We start from the raw sequence: 19,199 nt of genomic DNA, 5'->3' as shown, positions 1-19,199 counted from the left end.
CGCATGTTACGGGATCCGCTGGATTTTAAATGCCTATGACATGACGAGGAGTTGGGAGCTGAAGTCACCGTTTGAGGTCCCAGACCCTCATGCCATCCAAGCCTAGTCCCTAGTGAGTTTTGTTGTAGGCTGACATATACAAAACTCACCCCCGCTTGCCAATAGAGTGCCTTTACTTGAGACGGACAGGCAATTAATCGCATTTTTGTGTCCAATGAGACGCCCTTCAAGGCGATATTCCTTGTGATCGTTTGTGCATAGCAAACACATCGGTGGTCCGCGATGTAAGTCAATCCCTTATATGTTGACGGTCTTTAACGGCTGACCACACAATTACACCAGCGCAGATGGATATACAATAACAACACTTGGTGGCAAGATCTCCTTGGCAACTTTGTTCTCCCATCAGGCGCTTGTTTCATGATCAGACACTATTCTAATCATTTGTGATAAAGCATCACTTGAGTGTTCGGACAGTCAGTCATGTCTCATACATCTGTGCCTGTCCCTGCTTTCCATCAGGCAAATGGTCCTCCACAGTTGCTTCCATTGTTGACATATCACACAGAATTACTTTATCCAACTACTTTGTTTGTCTTGATATCCTCGCAAGAAGAGATATTGTTTTCTACACTTAGGGGACACGTTCTTCCTCCTCCTTCGTGTATCTTCATCGGCACATCGTTTCGTACAACCACACCTATCTCTTCTCGCCCTTCCACTCCCAAAGTCACCAAAGCAGTTTCCTTCTCAGCCGAGCATGTGTCGCAGCTCGGTGAGCTAGACCAGTTGTCCATGTGCTCTTCCATCACGTCCATGAATTCCAATACATCGAAAATTCTCAAACCAGAGGGTGAGGCAGGGTGTCCGGGTCGTGGTGGATATAACTTGGAAGATACACTCCATTGGGATGCTCTTCGCTTCAAACAGTTCAAGGTAAGATATAGTAAATTATCGATGCGTTCCTATGTATATTCATGATATTCATGACGTTAGGAGTCCGTTCACCGATATATCAACAAGCATTGCGACACTCACAAGAGCAAAACGCACCAATTACCTACTGCATTAATTTCTGTTCAGAATGATGTACGTCTATGGAATCTACACTTCTTTTTAACTTACTTCCATTTGAAGTCATCGCACACTTTCCTGAATTACATGACTATCAAGACTGTTGGCCAGTGGGAGATGTAATTCAGATGCAACTTAAAAATCTCTCTGCCAAGGAACGACAAAAAGCAACTAAGAAGAAATAGATGGAAGTGGAATTAGGAAATAGTTTGATCATGAGTGGTATCGGATTCATTTCATTGTATATTGTACCAACCGAATATCAACCTGCTGCTTCTTACAACCCCTGTGATACCGGATATTGTTGTATTTGTTATGAATGTTGTATCATCTATTCGGCCTATTAAGTGAGCAATTCTTTTCAAATAAATTGCGGAAATGCTGACTCGTCTTCTAAGACAAGATGTCCCGTCTGATGACTTTTGTTTCCTCCCATCCTGACGATGACAATCCTGATCCATCTGTTGAGTCGTACTCCCTCCATGAGCTTCGTCCTGTGCACACATATCCACCCCAGCCTATTACAACCTCAGTTCACGCTTACCCACCCAAGCCTGCTGCCCTGCCCAATGAGGACTTTGCGATGTCGCTATATAACCCCTGGGAGACTGTCCGTAGGCCAAGAGATGGTGATATTGATCGTGTCAGCCTTACAATATCTATGTATTTGTATCCCAGCTAACAAATATTTAGCCTACCAAGGTCCTTCTTAAAGAAGTTGATCAGTCAGCTAGGCTGCGCGATAACGTTCATGAACTACAGTACAGCAAACATGAACTGTTACTCCGAAAGCGCTATGCTCAGGTAAGGCGTTGTTTCAAGTAGCTTATGTTCTTGTCTTACTCGCCTCCAGAGAAATGCCAACTCGCAGGAGTCGGAGATGCAATCAGTCATTGATCAGTATCGTCAGAAACTTGAATCCCTTGAACTCAAGAAAGTCGAGGCCATTACCTCGTTGGAGCAGCAGCACCACAACAAAATTGTCACACTCCAGGTAAACCAACTTTATTTAACAATGTGGACTGTCGTAACATTCATGTGTAGAACCGGATGACACTTGGCATTGATGAAGTACAAAATACTGCACACGTGGAGTGAGATCATGTATTGGCAGAGAAAGAGGCTGTATATCTGCATGAGACCGCCATAGCAAGAGAAAAGATGTTGGTCAAAAACGAGATGGAATTGACCCGCTTGACTGCTCAGTATAATTTCAAGAATGCCTCATTGGATGTGCATATCATAATGTGAGCGGGATGAGGTTCTGATAATTTTGCAGAGTCAAATCCGACAAGCACAAGTTGCAGTGTCTGTGTCACCACCTGCATGGCATCTCACAGGTAAAAAGCCTATTGCCACATGCACCAACATAATCAGGTATTCGCCAGTAAGGCAATACTTGTTGCACCTCCGTATTATAACTCATCACACTTTATTTCCCAGATTCTTGATGAGGATTCAGATTCTCCTGTAGACGAAGAGCCTCAGATCGCCGGCAGTGGTGACGCTGGACGTGACATAAGAAGGCTGACTGCCCTGTAGAATATTTCACTGATGTTCAACGTCGAGATAACAAGGTGCGCAACTCGCTCTTTCCGATGACATCGCTAATACCACATCAGGCGAATGTCTGTGAACTATTCAAAGTGATGTTCCATCTCACGAAAGATGAGGACTATATGCTTTATAGTGGGGCATCGCGGGAAGCCGTCACATCTTTCATAGACGGTACGGGTCATGGTCCAGATCCACTTATGCTGCAGTGGGATATAACGGCCACACACAAATCGGATTGGAACCAACGAGCCACTGACATACTCTTGTCTATCTATATATCCATGGAGGAGAAGAACCACTGGTCCGCAAGGTCCCATCAGTCGATCACAAACAATATCATATTAAAATTTGATCAATGTCGCAAGTGCTGGAGAAAGGCCCAGCCTCTCCTCCGCAATGATGGCACTTGTGAGAGTATGCAAGAAGTGGGAGATTGTTTGGTAGATCGGACAAACAAATGACTGCGACTGGCTAGGGTCCTGACTTGTAGGGCAACAGTAAGTCATTTTTTTGGTTTTGTTGTTGATCGAGTTGTTAATAGTTGAGTTGCTCCTTAGAAGTTCGAAACTCGCCAAAAGGTCACGTCGACCCTGCTCAGTGATCGGAAAGTGACGGGAAAAGATGATCTACCCGTATGGGTGTATTTGAACTCCATTGTGGAGACGCTGGGTAAAGATGGGATGAGCTCTGATGAGAGTGACGTCGATGACTGCGAAGTTCAGGCTCTTCGGTTGAAAAGCATGCCGTGGAGAGCTGATTTCAGTCATGAGATGAAAATTGTTGACGCGCAACGTTTTGCAGGTGCTGCGATCTTCACTCCAAGGGGAAGCAAGCCCGCAAAGTGTCTTCACAACCCTAAGCGGGAGTCCTTACAACCGGCAGTCGCAGCTCTACCTAGAGCATTCTACAATCCATTGTGGTTGAGTAAGCAACGTTCAACATTCAAGGTATCTAACACAAAGTTCCAGAGGATGGAAATCATGGTTGCACACAAGTGAAATCAGTCATTGTCAGTTGTATTGTACAATATCACATCACTGTATGCCATCGCCATCGCCAATTGTACTACCTATGCTATGTCTATCATTATATGTAGGCTCTGCCATTCAAGCGGAGTTGAAATGTATCAGTCATTCTCTATATTAAGTTGATCTCCGCTTACTTGGTCGTTTTTGCATCTCCTGGCATTACTTTGTACCAAGTACAGTAGATATGCTAGCCTGCAAGTAATTGCAGTGCTCATCGTCAGTAGCTACTAATTCATATTATACAGTCTGCGTATTTGTGCTGAGAACACGTGTCTCACTCTCTGGGTATCCTACTGGCATCCTTTTTGTGCAGCGTCTCACTCTCTGGGTATCCTCCTGGCATCCCTACCGGGGAGCTTAGTCGGACTGAGCTTGCAATTGTTTTAGTAGATAGGGATTGTACTGCCGCAGGTGGGCTACTGCCATCGCTAATTGTTCTAATCTTCTGATAATAAATCTCATCAGCGATTACCGTGAAATTAAAATCGACCGCCTTACGTCTTTTGGACGATGACTAGGCATGATCTCACTGACCCTGATATCCAGCAGTACAACTTCGAGCGCCGTATAGATGTGTTCTCATAAAAGGTCGGTTGTAGGATGCCCTCCTTCACAAGAACTATCAATACACTTACTAACTGCCTTCTGCAGGGAGCGAATAAGTATTCGCTTCTTCGGACACAGATATTTCGCAGTCCGACTGCCCCCAATGTCTTCGCCAACATCGGCCATTGCATTTAGTTCCGGAACGATACGGAAAATGTCCATCTTCAAATTCTGTAAGTTTCGTCAGAACCTAGCAATTTGGTGGTGTCACTAACCTCGCCGCCTGCTGGAATACTTGTAGTTGAGACGTATTGTGCAGTTTCCAATGAGCTACTGTAAGTGGGTTCATCAACGATCATCGCAGATCCCATCCACAAGTGTTGAGTATTCAGCTGAGAATAATGTCCAGTAAGTTATTCTCGAATCACGAGAATGGGGATCTTCACTTACAACCCCCTCATAGCCATCGAAATATAGGGCAAATTCCCTTGCTAAAGGTACAGTACGTAGTGCCGTATTTCCGTGGTTGGATGTTTGTGATTTGATGCAGGCCGAGTGTACAGATTAAAGTGTCTTCTATGGGTTGCAGCAGTCTTGCGAGGCGATGACATAGTGACTTCAATTGAAGTATGGCTGACTTCTACTAACTTTCGAGATTTTATTAGCAACTAGTGCATGACAACCGATAATTGTCTCCCTTACTGGCTAGCTTGCCTACAATTGTCTCCCCTACTCGCTTGAGTGTCTTGTATCTCTGGATCCCAAAATGCAATCAGAGCGCATATCTCCACGCGTCCAACACAATCACCCTTACCGCTCTGGGATCCAACAATCACTTTACCTCCTGGCACGTTTAATTGCACGACACTTAAAAGACATGCAAATTTGTCGTCTTCAGGTTCTCATTTTTTTGGGCTAGGGCATTCGATATACATGCGAATGACCAACTTTTTAATGGTGGGCTTTTTACTTCTAAATCAGCCTTTAGAGGCCTCAACATCATCTAGGACATATACTATCCAGTTTGCGTCCAGGAGGGTGCTGCCGTGGCACCGACGTTGTCCCTTCTTAGACATGGATACCAAAAACAACATGTAAAGGTACTTGCACATGATCTTACACATGTTGTCGACTGATGTTGATGCAGACCCCATTCAAATGTAAAATTGACTTGCCCGAGTCAACATCCCCTCGAAAGCAACGCATCTTGGAATCATATTCCACAGGCAACTGTGAGCCAGGTTGTCGCCACGGTATGTTCAAATTTCCAATAGTTACATTAGTGTTATTGATGTTCTAGCCGAGAAAAATACATCGTCACGACACCGATTTCACCAGTCCCACTGCCAAGCGCTTGTATAGGGAGGTGGTATGAAAAATCTAGCGATACATATTTATTTTCACTAATATTGACTGCAGTCAGATGTTTTCTTGAAGCGCAAGGCGGATGGTCAACTTGGTCCCTTTCCGATCACACGCATAAACCGCTATAAGCCGTATAACACCGCCACAATATTCATTTGGTTACTACCTGCAGAAATCCTCGTTGCTATCGTTGCTCTTTCTAGGCGCACATGATCTACACTCTCTTACACAAGTTTGTTCTCTGTTGAGAGAAATCACTGGCCCTATCTTCTTCGTTAACAGGAATTTTCCAACTTCACCACAGGATATGTTTCATATCCATGTTGATTCCCATAACTTTGATGTTCTGGCTACTTGGATACGAATGGATACCTTTTGTCCACCTCGCATGATGTTGTCTTGGTTAAATTCTGATCTGGGAACCTCACAGCTCTCTGCATTTTTACACTTCCTCCACTCCGTTCCCCAGAAATCTATACGATATATCACCCTCTTTTGGAACTTCAACATCGTGACCTCCCCGATTCTCCCTCAAATCATCACATTTCTGGAGAACATTGTGCCTCCAGTTGCGAAGAGCTGACATGCATGGGTTTCTGTGATGGCGCTCGTCCGTCAGTCTGTCGATGGACTTACCCGAATTGGAGATTACATGGGTACCAACCATCTCAAAGCTGTTTGAGGTATCATCACAGGCAGTTATTTTCCCCACAGCTTCTTCCATTTACAGTGCAAACCATCCGCTCTGCCTCTCTGCAAAAGCTTGCACCTTAGTTCTGTCAAACTCAGTCCCTGCACACTGGGACAAACTCCTGCGGTACTTAGCCATTCCAACACTCGTCGAATTCCGAGCCGATGCTGATTGTGCACCATCCACACTCATTCGTTTTCTGGCCCGTCACCCTACTGTTACCAACCTCGCCATCATGCCACAACCTGGTAATTCCTGGAGGATCAATCGAGTCAACATTCAGTTTAACACTTTCTTTGTCTGTGCTAGATGGACCTGTTGACCCACATCCTCCCGGTCCTTCGGAGTCACCATAATCCACCCTCCCTCGCTTGCCTTGGTGTTTTATTGCAAGCCAATGACGCATCACCCGAATATATCACCACCATTCTACAATGTGTCAGCTGTTGCAACAGTGTTTCATATCTTACAATTTCCTTGCCTCCTCAGAGCTACTCCCGTTCGGCAATGATATGTCCCCCGGGCTCCCATTCGGCAATTCGCATTGAACACATGGCTATTGATTACTCAGTATTGGGCGCCGATGCTGCAGGAGATTCATTAGTATGTTGTCATCAAATAACTTGTTTCAATACTGATCGTGGTCATAGATGTTATCTGCGGCTTGGATCAGAGTGTTCTCTCAAATCAAGTGTGTTAGTCTGCGAGGCTACTCGACCTCCACTGCGGAGGACCTTCTCGACATTATGCGCAGATTTGCTGCGAATGATGTAGAGCTAGCTGTAGTACTGAAAGTTTCCCTGGCTGGTGAGCCACACCAAGTTAAAATAGTGTTGTACGAGTTGTATCCTTGTATGTATTATTGTACTGTAATTGAAACACGATGATCTGTGTCGGTAATACCCATGGACAGATAACAATGTAATTTGCTGCGTTTCAGGGTTCACATTGTTCGGTTGTTTGGAAGTGTACTTGTAAGTGCCCACTGTCATTAATTCTCATACTAATCAACACTTTGTTCAGTTTTCGTCTTGCTGGTTATTTGCATTTATATTGAATGCAGGTGAACGGCCCACCTAGCGGGCATTATACAGGCCTCGCCTGAAACGAACATTTGTAAGTGCCCACCATCATTAATTCTCAGTACTAATTTCCTACTTTGTTAGTTTTCGTCTTCCTTGTTATTTGCATTTATATTGAATGCAGGTGAGCGCCCACCTAGCGGGCATTATATGGCCTCGCCTGAAATGAACATATTTCCTAACAATGTATCCCTAGATGGACAGATGATAATATAATTTACTGCGTTTCAAGGTTCACATCGTTCAGTTGACTTGTAAGTGCCTGTTATTAATTCTCAGTACTAATTAACTACTTTGTTCAGTTTTCGTCTTCCTTATTATTTTCATTTATATTGAATGCAGGTGAGCGCCCACCTAGCGGGCATTATACGGCTTCGCCTGAAATGAGCATGTTCCCTAACGTTGTTAGGTTGGGCTGCATTGTATTGCTACCTTCACCCGTAACCCATTGTTAGGTTGTGCTGCATTGTATTGCTACCTTCACCCATGACCCATTACTTCTGAGTACTTTATTACAACCTCGCACTTCATTCTACTCACTCAGATGCCTAGCCGAATATTTCTTTGTAAGTGTGCGCGATGCTGTGACGTTGGAGGAGACAATGTACCTAGGAACCCTGGTGGAAAAGAAGTGCCCATTGCTATGAAGAGCGCTCACATGATGCAAAGTGCCAACATGGCATCTTCCAGACGCGAGGCATCTGTCCTTCACCTTACTCGCCAGGTTCAGCCTACTGAGTTACTCCATGCTACAAATAGTCAAGCATCGTCCTTCGAACATCAACCCAGTACGTCGACGTCGGTCGACGATCTCGCCGCAGAGCTATTTTCCATCATGCTCACCGACGACGAGACCGACCCAGACAGCCATAGCAAACTATGGGTTCCTCATTCAGAAGTGCAGCAAGACAGGGGACAAGCCTACTCATCTCCAGAAACTACAGATGATACGGGAGCTGGACTCACTCTAGATGATACACAGTGAAGTATTACGCCTGGCCTCACCTTCAGGTCACTAACTTGGCTGTTTCCTAGACATATCACCCGTGCTCTCCAGGTTGTTGAAATGTGGCGCCGGTCGAGGGCTCAAATGACCTTGACAATCGTAGAGTCACAGATGAACAGGGTTCTTGCACGAATTTCCTCTGCAACGTCTCATAATGTGTTGCGCGCCATCCGAGGTGAATTGTCTATGATAACCAGCACTCTCAGCAAAATAAAGCACAAGGTCGCCTCCATCCTTTCTCATAGACGTCAGCTAGAGATGTCATGCGATGAAATCTGTAGACTACTTGCTATCAAGGAAGATGAACTTTCCGTATCATCTGAACTGTTCGAGTTCGATTCTTGTAAGTTTTGTTCATGCCCTTGATGATGCCCTTTGGACTGAGACGTATGAAGCACACCATTACAATCTACCAATCGAGCATTGTGACAAGGTTGCCCAAGTGTCCCTCTTTCTAGCGGCCGTCTCTGTTGTCATTTTCGGCATCGGTCGCAGACATGGGGAGTTCCTCATGGGAACTTTCCTCTACCACCACTTCCACGACTACCTTGCTGGATTGCTGTCATGTCCTGACCTGGAAGCATTGATGGACAGGCCTTGCAATGATCTACTAGCTTCCATCGGAAGCCCACCACATATCATCAAGGATGTTTGGGATGCGGACTTTTTTCGCACTTTCAGCGGTCCTTCGGGACAGTCTCTATTTATTGATAGAGGCGACGAGGGCCGATATGCTTTTACGCTCAACATTGATTTCTTCAACATCGAAGGCAATCTGCAGAGAAATGCCTTAACGTCCACTGGCATCATATCTTGTGCTTGTTTGAACCTGCCCCTTGATATCAGGTACAAAGCCGAGAACATGTACTTAGCCAGCATCATTCCCAGACCTTCGGAACCTTCAGGAGATCAGTTAAATCATTTCCTTGATCCCATGGTCGATGACATGTTAGACAGTTGGGAACACAGAATACGTTACAACCGCACAGCTCTCCATACTCGTGGTTGGGTTACACGCAGCGCCATAGCTTGTTTAGTGTGTGACCTCCCGGCAGCAAGAAAGGCCACTCAGCTGGCAGGTCCAACGAGCCACTTTTTTTGTACCACCTGTCATTGCTGGCATAGGTCAACTTGCGGCAGAACAGATATACAGTCCGAATCTTGGAGACTTCGGAGCAAGAGCGAAGTGCGGCACTATGCTGAGCTTTGGAAGAAAGCCGGGACTTCGGCTGAATACAATAAGTTATTCTCAGCACACGGGGTGCGGTGGTCGACACTATGGAGGTTACCATACTGGGATCCATCTCGTCAGATCGTCGTCGACACCATGCATTGTCTCCTGGAGGGTCTCGCACACGCTCATTTCCACAAATTTTTAGGCCTCACTGCTGACTCTGCACATTGCAAGGCTGATCCTATCCCTGCTTTCGATCATCTCTTTCTCGATGTCGAGCTTAACAAACCCCAAGACTTCAGCGAGAAAGATATCAGGGTTGTCAAGTCAATTTATGGCCTCCTTACAGAAGCGGTTCCCAACCTTGAGGGAAATGATGCGCAGCTAATTGAGGACCACATCTCCAACTTAGAGAGGAAATTATTGTCGAAGAAGGTCTCGTGTCTTCGATTCGTGTCAGTAGGCTTGGGCATTGGGCCAGGTGTCACACACCCTGGCAAAAAAGTATACAAAGCCCACTGGGTTAGATCTCTTATCGCTTGGGTCAGTAATTTATCTTATGGTGTTGGCATTCTCGCACCCTTTTAAGCATCCTTTGTAGCATCAAACGGAACCGTTCACTCCTGGGTCAACGACATTGCGTATCGCTACCCCAGAAGTCATGCAACGTATTACTGATGTCATTCGGACAGCAGATACGCCCTCTTCATTGAGATCAGTTCCCTATAACTTTGGTGAAACCAAAGCTGGGACTATAAAGGCCAATGAATGGCGCACATTAACGACTGTATACTTGCCCATAGCGCTAGTTAGTTTATGGGGCGAGGGGTCTACACACCGCAACTCAGAAATTGCAGCCAACTGTCGTGCAATCCTCAACCACACGATGGCCCTTGTATCTGCTGTTCATATTGTATGTTTACGATCTATGATGACGGCTTGAGCAGCAGTGTACCGTGGATACATTGTCGACTGGGTGAGGGACTTACAGACACTACTCCCTCACGCACCACATCGCACTAATGGTCATATGGCCTTGCACGTGTGGGACTACCTACAGCTCTTTGGTCCCATGTGATCATGGTGGTGCTTCCCATACGAGCGCCTCATTGGGCAGCTGCAGCGACTGCCCAGCAATCATATTTTTGGTATGATTTCAACTTCCTTGTCAACGATGAACTTACGCTGGCTCACAGGTCAGCAAGAATCAACTCTCCTCCGCTCATATATCCAGGCTGCGAAGCTCAAATACTGGCTCAACCGACCTTCTTGTCCTCCCATGTTTAGGGATGTAAAGGCTTTATTTGACAGATTTGTGTCACCCTTAATTGATACTAATGATCTGTGTGAAGATCGCAAGACATCCCCTATATTAGCAAATGCAACACCGGAAGACCTCCACAAGCTCATTCATGTTCGGCGGGTAGTCTTATGTGCTCGCACACTCTACGGGGGTCAATCTATACCCGTTATTCCACCCATGTGGGTAACAGCCTTATCCTCTATTATCCTTCCGGCGCCAGGAACGTGCAATGAACTCCAGGAATCATCAAGTACATTTTTGAAATGGAGCAAGGAGTGCGCTTCGCTGTGCAGCGCCACCTCCTGCTGGACTCTCATCCAGATCCGTTTCACCACTATCCTCACTTCCCTGCTTGTTTATATTCATCGGCCCTCGCTGAAAATCTTGAAATTGTCATGCCGGAGTGGGTGGTGTCGCATTTCGTGCGGTGGAACTTCTCTGCATGTCATATTGTTGTTGTTTCCCTCTGTCTGGTGCATCCCTCTCCATGATATATTATACTATTCTCACAATGAATAGGATTGATCTCTTCATCCCTAAATACTACGAATAGGGTTCATTTTCATGTGTCCTTAAATGCTGTACATTTTATTTAGTCATCATTGCGACGGTTGTCGTTTATTGAATCACATAATCACGTGAGATACCGGGAACATCTGGACTGAGTTCTACTCTCTATATAAAGCTCATCATGTGTTATTCGTACTCTTTTCTCTTTCTCACATATACCTCGTAGCATACTTGTTACAAAGCACTGTCCGGTGTTGGACACCCATACCCCATACCCATATGTACATACACACATACATATCTGTATCAAATTGTATATATCATGATCGGCCCTATGATAGCTGATGGCTCATGTTGTAGATGTTGTAATACCAGTACAGGTTGACGTGCAGGACTCGCAACCAGCTCCTGCTACCCCCAACACCGTCGAACGTGCGGATGACTTAACCATTGACACTCCCATCAAACGGGACAGTTCCACTATATTACCTTTTACGACTCTTGCGTGATGCCGAATAGACACTCTTAATGCCATGGGCAAGGAGATCAAAGAGAATATTGTTGGCCCGATGCCAGTGGAGATCTTTCTCGATGTGTTTCTACCGAACCGGAAAAATCACGATCCCTCAGACTTCGCTTCAGCCTCCCAAACTGGAGTATTTGACTTGGAATCCATTTCAAAAGAGCAGGATGCTTATGAACCATTCGTGCAGTGATCCTACCCCTATGATATTAAGTTCGTTGACAGTCTAACTCCAGATTAACGCTATACGACCATTTGCTCCCAAATTATCATTTGTGAACACGTCCAAACATGCAGACACGAATAACTGCTCGGCATTCACATTTAAGGTCAAGCCGGATTTATGTGTATATGTGGATACAACATCCCACGGCTGCGACATTTCCAAATTCGAAATCGATATCAAATTCAAATGGAATGACAGGCATGATGCATTCGTCAAACGTCCTGGAGTCGATAAATCAATTGTATCTCAGACTGACAATGCCTTCGATACATTGGGTCAAATAATGAGCTATGCTGCTGCTCAGCTGGCCGCTCAATATCGTACCCACGCATTCTCCGTCCTTATTATCTGTAATCGTGCTCGCCTCATCAGATGGGATAGGGAGGGAGCTATTGTCACAAACACCTTCAATTACCATCATGAGCCATACTTGGCCGATTTCTTCTATCGTTTCGGATGAGCATCGCCTGCACTGCGCGGCGTCGATACTTCTGTAATGCCCGCTAGTGATGAAGATGCTGCCCTCGCAAGGACTGGCGTTAAGCCTTGCTACTACTACGCGCATGTTCAAAGTTGCAGTCCCCCAGGATCCCGATGTCGAGGACTCTGACTGGTTGACGTTAATCATTCCCCAGCCTGTTGCTAAAGGTTGGCCGCTTGTTGGCCGCTGGACTCGCATGTGCCCTGCATTTGACAAATTCAATAACAAGGTCGTAATGTTCAAGGACTCTTGGCGCGTGACGATGAAGGATGTCCTGCCAGAAGGTCAGACTTACAAATTACTGAAGTCCCACAATGTTCACAATGTCGCAACGTGCATCGCATTTCATGATGTGATTCATCCTATTCCTCAGCAAGACACCCAGACTGTCAAGTATGGGAATGCTGAATGGGCTTGTCCCAACAATGCTGTCACTCCCCACACTCTTCACCGCCTGGTTCTCGATCTTGTGGGTGAGAAGTTGACTGATTTTGAGAACACTCGTCAACTTGCCCAGTCTGTTCGTGACACATTGCTTGGTATGTATCTTCAAACTCCCATATTATCTGATGTCCATACTCACGGTCCACACAGCCCATCAGGATGCGTATCAAAACGCAAAAATATTACATCGAGACCTTAGCGTCGGGAACATCGTCATCTACCGAGGGAAGGGCTTCCTCATTGATTGGGACCTAGCAAAGCTAGTCATCATTCAGGGTCCTCGACAAACGACACACATGGTAAGTTCGTTTCATGCTCAAACTCATTGTATTAATTTTTTTGGTATCCAGGGAACCTGGCAGTTCATGTCTGCTCACCTCGTCAAAAATACTCACTGCTGTCCACAGTATCGAGGATGACCTGGAATCCAGTCTGTATGTTGTTCTGTGGACGGCATTGATGTACAGGGAGAGCCACATGACTGTCATTGACTGGACACAATTCATTATGCAGATCTTCGATGCTGATCCATTGGTGGGATCTGGAGGATGTGCAAAATCGAATTGGCTTGTTGCAAGAACAGATTTTCCACAGGATATATTTGTCGACTGTAAACCGCTTGACAACCTCGTCCTTGAACTGGCCCAGTTCTTCTCGCATTGGTACTCCATCATCACCCCTGAGGCACAGGAGAAACTTGTACGATTGCGGCTCTCATTGCAGGAACTTGTGGACGAAGTTGGGCCTGTGTACACGGCTGTACAGCAGAAGATGATAGATGTCGCAGAAAGCTGCGTGCTGGAGTCTGCTGCATACCAGAAAGAGATGGGTATGCAGATCTTGCACTCACACAAGGCCGTCATCAATATTTACAACAAGCATATGTCATCCGACTGGCCTGACAATGACATGGCCGCCCTGCAAAAATTGTATCCGATTGACAAGTCAAGCGGACATCGTTTATTCACGAAGTCACAGGACACATCCGTACGGGTACAAGTCACACCATCTGGCAAGAGACATAAGCTAGATCCTGTGGATGACCTTGAAAACCTCAGCTCGGTAGCTGGCCTAGATAACCTTGTATCCTTCGGCCAATGATATTTGTCTAAGACTTTGCATGTCATGTATTTATCTTACGCTTACCACACGTGTCAAGTTTTCCGTCCGGTATCCAGTAAAATGAAATTATGTTCAGCAGTGCCTCTCAAGTTTTTTTTGTTCATTTGTCTGATGTCCGATGGGAAGACCTGGACTCAGGGTTTGAATGGTTCCCAGTTCCACAGTAAGTTCAGTATTTCTTGGTGATACATATTAATACTGATATAAAATCAGGTTCAAGGAGTGCCCCTTGCTATTCTGAAGCAGAACGGTTGCTGGACCTCTGTGCATATTCCACCCAGTTTCTTCAATTGAAGAATCTCAAGGGTGCGCTGTTGATTCCATCCACCAACTGGATTTAAAATGATTCAGAACACCATGGCTGGTCAACTCAGTGCTAAATATGTTCTAGTGTTCCCCCATTTTTGAGCATTTGTATCGGGCGGGCGAGATAAGTATACATTTACAAATTACTTTTTTTATTACTGACACTTCAAATAGGTGTCACTGCAACGGCACTTTGGCACAGGTCTGCTGGGAAGTGAGCATGTCAAGCATGTGGCAGATGGAGAAAAGAAGGTTCATGAACCGCGCAGGTAAGCCATCCAAGAGGTGGATGGCATTCCAGAAAAGAAGGTTCATGAACCACGGATAGCATTCCATACAAAAGGTTTATTGGTTCATAAGTAAGTCGTAAGGCAGATCTATATGTCACTTCCATTCCCCCCGGCTCTCCGTCCCACACATCCTAGATGTGCTCTAAACCCAACAGATGTTCTATCTCGTTCAACGCCTGCCATAACTGCAAAACCTCTTCACACCTATCCTCCACCATCAACACTAGGAGGCATTTTTCACGACGTGACATTTGGATGGGGGGGTGGACGGGAAGTGGCGTGTCCGGATGAGTTTGCGCGTAGTCCATATTGTCTTGTACAATTTCCTGTGCGTAGTCCCATAGCGCCTAGACACATCATTACTTGCTAATGGAGATGGGCAGCAACAGACTTACTAGTGCCAATGGCATTACTGCAAAGGTCTCAGTGTGCTCAACGCCTCCCGCGTGCTCAACGCCTCCTGTGTGCTCAACGCCTCCCGCGTGCTCCATGCCCCCAGCTTGTTCCTCTACCCCATCTCCAGCTGGTTCTTCCATGACATTCCCAACTTGTTCTTCCACCTCATGAAAAGACTGGTATCGTAGAATTAGTGTATTCACTTAGGCATCTCACTCAGATGCTAGACTTACATTAATGTCAAATGCCTACAGATAATGCATTAGTTCTGCGTGTAATCAGGGCTACCGACTTACATTTGTGTGCACTTCAGCCATCATTGATCAAAGCAGCAGCAGGATTAAGGTGATTTAAAGATGAACACTTTCGATGTTATCTCGTCTCCGCCACACAAGGTCACGTGTCACACTATGGACATCAATTCAAATTCAAGTCAATTCAACCATGGGATGGACTCGCAGGCGTAGTTGAGGGGTTCTCGGCGTTACATTCTCAGTTGTGCGCTCAACATTCAGTGAGCGCCCAATGAATGCCCACTATAATTAAACTTGACATTTTCCTATGCATTTTCCCAACTCATTTAGATACAGGGCAAATGCAAAATTTCCCAGAGTGGCAAAATGCCCGTTATTATATAATATTTTACGGAACATTTTGCTGCACATCAAAATTTTGGATTTATTTTGGATCTAAGAAGTAAAGTACGACGGTTTCAGAAACCCACAGGTGCTCGCGTGGCTTTCGCGTATTTCGCTAAAGGCCACATGGGAGCGCTTAGCTCGCTTAAACCTCTTTTTGGAAACTCGCGTGGCTTTGTCATGTGTTTTCAAGCGCCAACTCAATTTCCATTGCCCATTAGAGTAGCACACTACAAGTACTACATTTACAAAATTCAAGTGTTTTCCTTCCTGTAATTGTTTATGGTACATACATACAGTAAATAATAAAACTTAAAATGGAACAACAAATATGTGGTGAAGGAGATAAAAGAGATCAGGAAAAAACGACAGAAAACAGTTGTGAAAAATCAAAAAGGGAGCAAAAGACAATGTAGAGACTTGAAAATTGGAGACAGGAAAATGGGAAAATGGGGGAATGGGAAAATGGGGAGACGGGAGACGGGAGACGGGAGACGGGAGACGGGAGACGGGAGACGGGAGACGGGAGACGGGAGACGGGAGACGGGAGACGGGAGACGGGAGACGGGAGACGGGAGACGGGAGACGGGAGACGGGAGACGGGAGACGGGAGACGGGAGACGGGAGACGGGAGACGGGAGACGGGAGACGGGAGACGGGAGACGGGAGACGGGAGACGGGAGACGGGAGGATGTAGGAGACAATTGGGAGATGGGTAGGTGTTGGAAAAAAGTTAGGTACCATTGTAATACTGCCGGATTACAAGTTTGGCTCAGCACCTTAAGAGGGCCTTACAAGGCATTTTAACGGGCTGTTCTGAGGCACGGCGAGGCAAAACTCAATGTAAGGTCATCAAAAGGGCCCTTATAAGTGCCTTTTAATGGGCATTAAAATATTATCTTACCTGTTTAAAAGCCCTTATAAGGACACCCTCCAAATAGAGCATTAAAATGTCTTGCAAGGCCTTAAAACCCTGGGAACTTTTTTCCGACAGGCAAAGATGGGAAAATAAATACATTCAATGATACTGTTATATATTTTGTAATTTTGTCAGAATCCTGCTCAAAGAATGTAGAACTGACTGATCTTACTATGTACTTTTAGTTTTTTTGAACTGCTCATAAATGTATTTTCAAAATTATTCAAAATGCACAATTTATTAGGATGCAGCCTGAGGCCAGGAAGCCAAAGGAGGGCGTAGCCCTCCTTGGCTTCCTGTGACGAAGGAACAACACTCATTTTCCTCCCCTGAAGGAGCGCGTAGCGCTCCTTCGATTTGTGCTGAAGGCACAACGGGCGTGAGCTCGTAAAATAGGATTGTACAAGTTTACATTTGGACCAATGATAAAACTTCGAGTATTTTATACATTTAAATGGACTTTAAATTGGTGTCGAAATGCATTATTGTGCTTTGTCATTTTCCTCTCAGTCGCAATTTGTCGTTGCCCTGGTAGTGAAATTCAAAGTACGAATGACTAATTTATTATTCTCATTTCGATTAAAATCTTGCCTGAGGCAAAACTCTGAAACCGCCGCTGTGTGATATCTCGGGAGAGGTTAGACAAGACAGATCAAATTTAGTGGGAGAAGGCATCAGAGTCGTAGCGAATTGAAGTCTGAGTGAATTGAGGACCGGGGGCTGTGATTCACGCATGTGCACTCGAAGAGGGCTGACCGGTTAGTCATCGAATCGATGGCCGGACCCGCGGAAACAAAATTAGGGCGGATGAGCTATGATTGGGTGGCGGTACATTATCAAGTACTTAAGGGAGTGAATAAGTTAAATAAGGAGCGGCCATGTGTTGGCTTTTCATTTCCTTGTCGACATCGTCTCGTTCTCGTTCGAAGCATTCAGGCCATTGTTACAATGCGTGTGCTGCAACTCGTTTACTGAACGATCAACGATACACGAGTGATCATATCTCGACAGCGCAACTCTGTGATTGGGCCCGGTGATTCGCAGAACCCGGTAACTTTGCATACAACAAACGCACGCTAGGGGAGCTTACTAGGAACCTCAACCATCTTCCAGGACGACCAAGGGTGGATTTACTCTGGATCTTAATCCCAACACAAACGTCTTATCCCGACTACCCTACTAAAGCTATCAGCATCTTTCACGACCAAGACACGATATACGAATCCGATTTGCGTTTAACTCTATTAATCCAAGACATTAATTCAGTCGGCATGTCTACATCAGTGAATTCATGAGTCCGTGATATTGTACCCGTGATAACTACAGAAAGAAATAATTATGTTTCTGCCATATATCACCATTCATACGCCGATAAATTTGACTTATTGATATATAGGTATATACATCTACAAATTTAGAGTACCTTCAAGCACTCATGACAAGGGTACAACACAGCAACATGACGGCCAACAGGGGATCGTGTTGAATTTGGGTCCACTATGTTAGCCATGCTCACTTGTCATAATTTCAATTTTCAATAAAAAGCTATTCATGACTTTATGATGAAAAGCAGCACTAGCCTTGGTCATCAAATATATATGAACATTACAAGTCATGACTACGTTGTGACATTACACCATCATAACCTGGAAGGGATAGCAGGGTAATTGTGTCGAGGTTGTCGAGCGTTCGCATTTTCCCTTATCATGTCTCGAATTACAAGGCTATATAAGGCATTATCGTAGCAAATAACTTTAGCATTGATCTTCGAGATTAAGGTAGCGTAGAGTTGGCAAAACGAATGTTGCATTGTAGCATCACAGCCTGTAAGGGAAGATATGTGACTCCCAGTGAAAACCCACTATGGCGTGGCATGATGAGAACGGGCGTGATATGTTTTTTTTCTCACCTATGCAAAAAATCAGAGACAAACATACAACGTCGGTAGGCATCACATATATTGCATGATGGGGCACGATCTCCTCCGATGGGATAAGTTTTTCGTTTGATTTTCAGATGTAGTCTTATCACAACATATCATGTAGTGCAGTAGAAACCATGAATTGATAAACGACGTGCTACGGACAATATCACGGCGGCATAAAGCAGGTGCGCGGGAACAATACAGTACTAGCGGCATATATAATCTATTCAGCCTCCAGGCTTGATCCCTCGCTTCCATCTTCGACATCTGGAAGTAGAACGTGAAGGTGGTCATCAGGGCAGAATCGACGAATATCTTACCGTCTACGAAATCACTTCTGTCATACATTTGCTTCCTCAGTTGTTCTGGCTGTATTTCAACCTCGTCATCCTCGTCATCGCATGGGGGATTTGCGATGATCCGTTTTCTAAAGGATATCGACTTTGCGCATATTCCAGTGGTGTGAGGCCGCCTGACATTGCCCTAGGGAGAGCCGCCTGACATTGCCCTAGGGAGAGCGCTCAGCACTTCGTTTGACTGAGACGCGAAGAACGCACCGTTTGCACTCTGCGCCACAACATATTAGTTCTTGAA

General features: G+C 45.4%; 6 protein-coding genes across 6 annotated transcripts; 4 read left to right on the top strand and 2 right to left on the bottom strand.

The window, feature by feature from the left end:
* Window positions 1-483: 483 nt before the first annotated feature.
* On the top strand, window positions 484-1,197 carry F5147DRAFT_781799 (uncharacterized protein; the record flags this gene model as incomplete). The annotated part of the gene is made up of 3 exons (XM_041442700.1): window positions 484-936; window positions 997-1,089; window positions 1,138-1,197. 3 exons carry the CDS (start codon window positions 484-486, stop codon window positions 1,195-1,197), a joined length of 606 nt encoding a protein of 201 aa, XP_041284807.1.
* Window positions 1,198-1,477: 280 nt separating this feature from the next.
* On the top strand, window positions 1,478-3,629 carry F5147DRAFT_781798 (uncharacterized protein; the record flags this gene model as incomplete). Its single annotated transcript, XM_041442699.1, has 9 exons — window positions 1,478-1,717; window positions 1,768-1,878; window positions 1,928-2,068; window positions 2,354-2,461; window positions 2,518-2,575; window positions 2,617-2,651; window positions 2,697-2,932; window positions 3,107-3,128; window positions 3,189-3,629. The coding sequence occupies 9 exons, from the start codon at window positions 1,478-1,480 to the stop codon at window positions 3,627-3,629; spliced, it is 1,392 nt and encodes a 463-aa protein (XP_041284806.1).
* Window positions 3,630-3,933: 304 nt separating this feature from the next.
* On the bottom strand, window positions 3,934-5,329 carry F5147DRAFT_659330 (uncharacterized protein; the record flags this gene model as incomplete). The annotated part of the gene is made up of 7 exons (XM_041434573.1): window positions 3,934-4,104; window positions 4,194-4,237; window positions 4,295-4,436; window positions 4,481-4,597; window positions 4,656-4,696; window positions 4,908-4,959; window positions 5,222-5,329. The coding sequence occupies 7 exons, from the start codon at window positions 5,327-5,329 to the stop codon at window positions 3,934-3,936; spliced, it is 675 nt and encodes a 224-aa protein (XP_041284805.1).
* Window positions 5,330-12,113: 6,784 nt separating this feature from the next.
* Window positions 12,114-12,545, top strand: F5147DRAFT_588717 (uncharacterized protein; the record flags this gene model as incomplete). Its single annotated transcript, XM_041432108.1, has 1 exon — window positions 12,114-12,545. A coding segment is annotated over one exon (432 nt), but the record flags the coding sequence as incomplete, so codon positions are not given.
* Window positions 12,546-13,135: 590 nt separating this feature from the next.
* On the top strand, window positions 13,136-13,429 carry F5147DRAFT_588715 (uncharacterized protein; the record flags this gene model as incomplete). The annotated part of the gene is made up of 1 exon (XM_041432107.1): window positions 13,136-13,429. The coding sequence occupies one exon, from the start codon at window positions 13,136-13,138 to the stop codon at window positions 13,427-13,429; it is 294 nt and encodes a 97-aa protein (XP_041284803.1).
* A 2,645-nt stretch (window positions 13,430-16,074) lies between these two features.
* Window positions 16,075-16,506, bottom strand: F5147DRAFT_781792 (uncharacterized protein; the record flags this gene model as incomplete). The annotated part of the gene is made up of 1 exon (XM_041442698.1): window positions 16,075-16,506. One exon carries the CDS (start codon window positions 16,504-16,506, stop codon window positions 16,075-16,077), a length of 432 nt encoding a protein of 143 aa, XP_041284802.1.
* Window positions 16,507-19,199: the final 2,693 nt, after the last annotated feature.

This window comes from Suillus discolor (assembly GCF_016758755.1).
Source record: "Suillus discolor strain FC423 chromosome Unknown F5147scaffold_154, whole genome shotgun sequence".
NCBI classification, from domain to species: Eukaryota; Fungi; Basidiomycota; class Agaricomycetes; order Boletales; family Suillaceae; genus Suillus; species Suillus discolor.
This window is presented reverse-complemented; position numbering and strand designations above follow the sequence as displayed.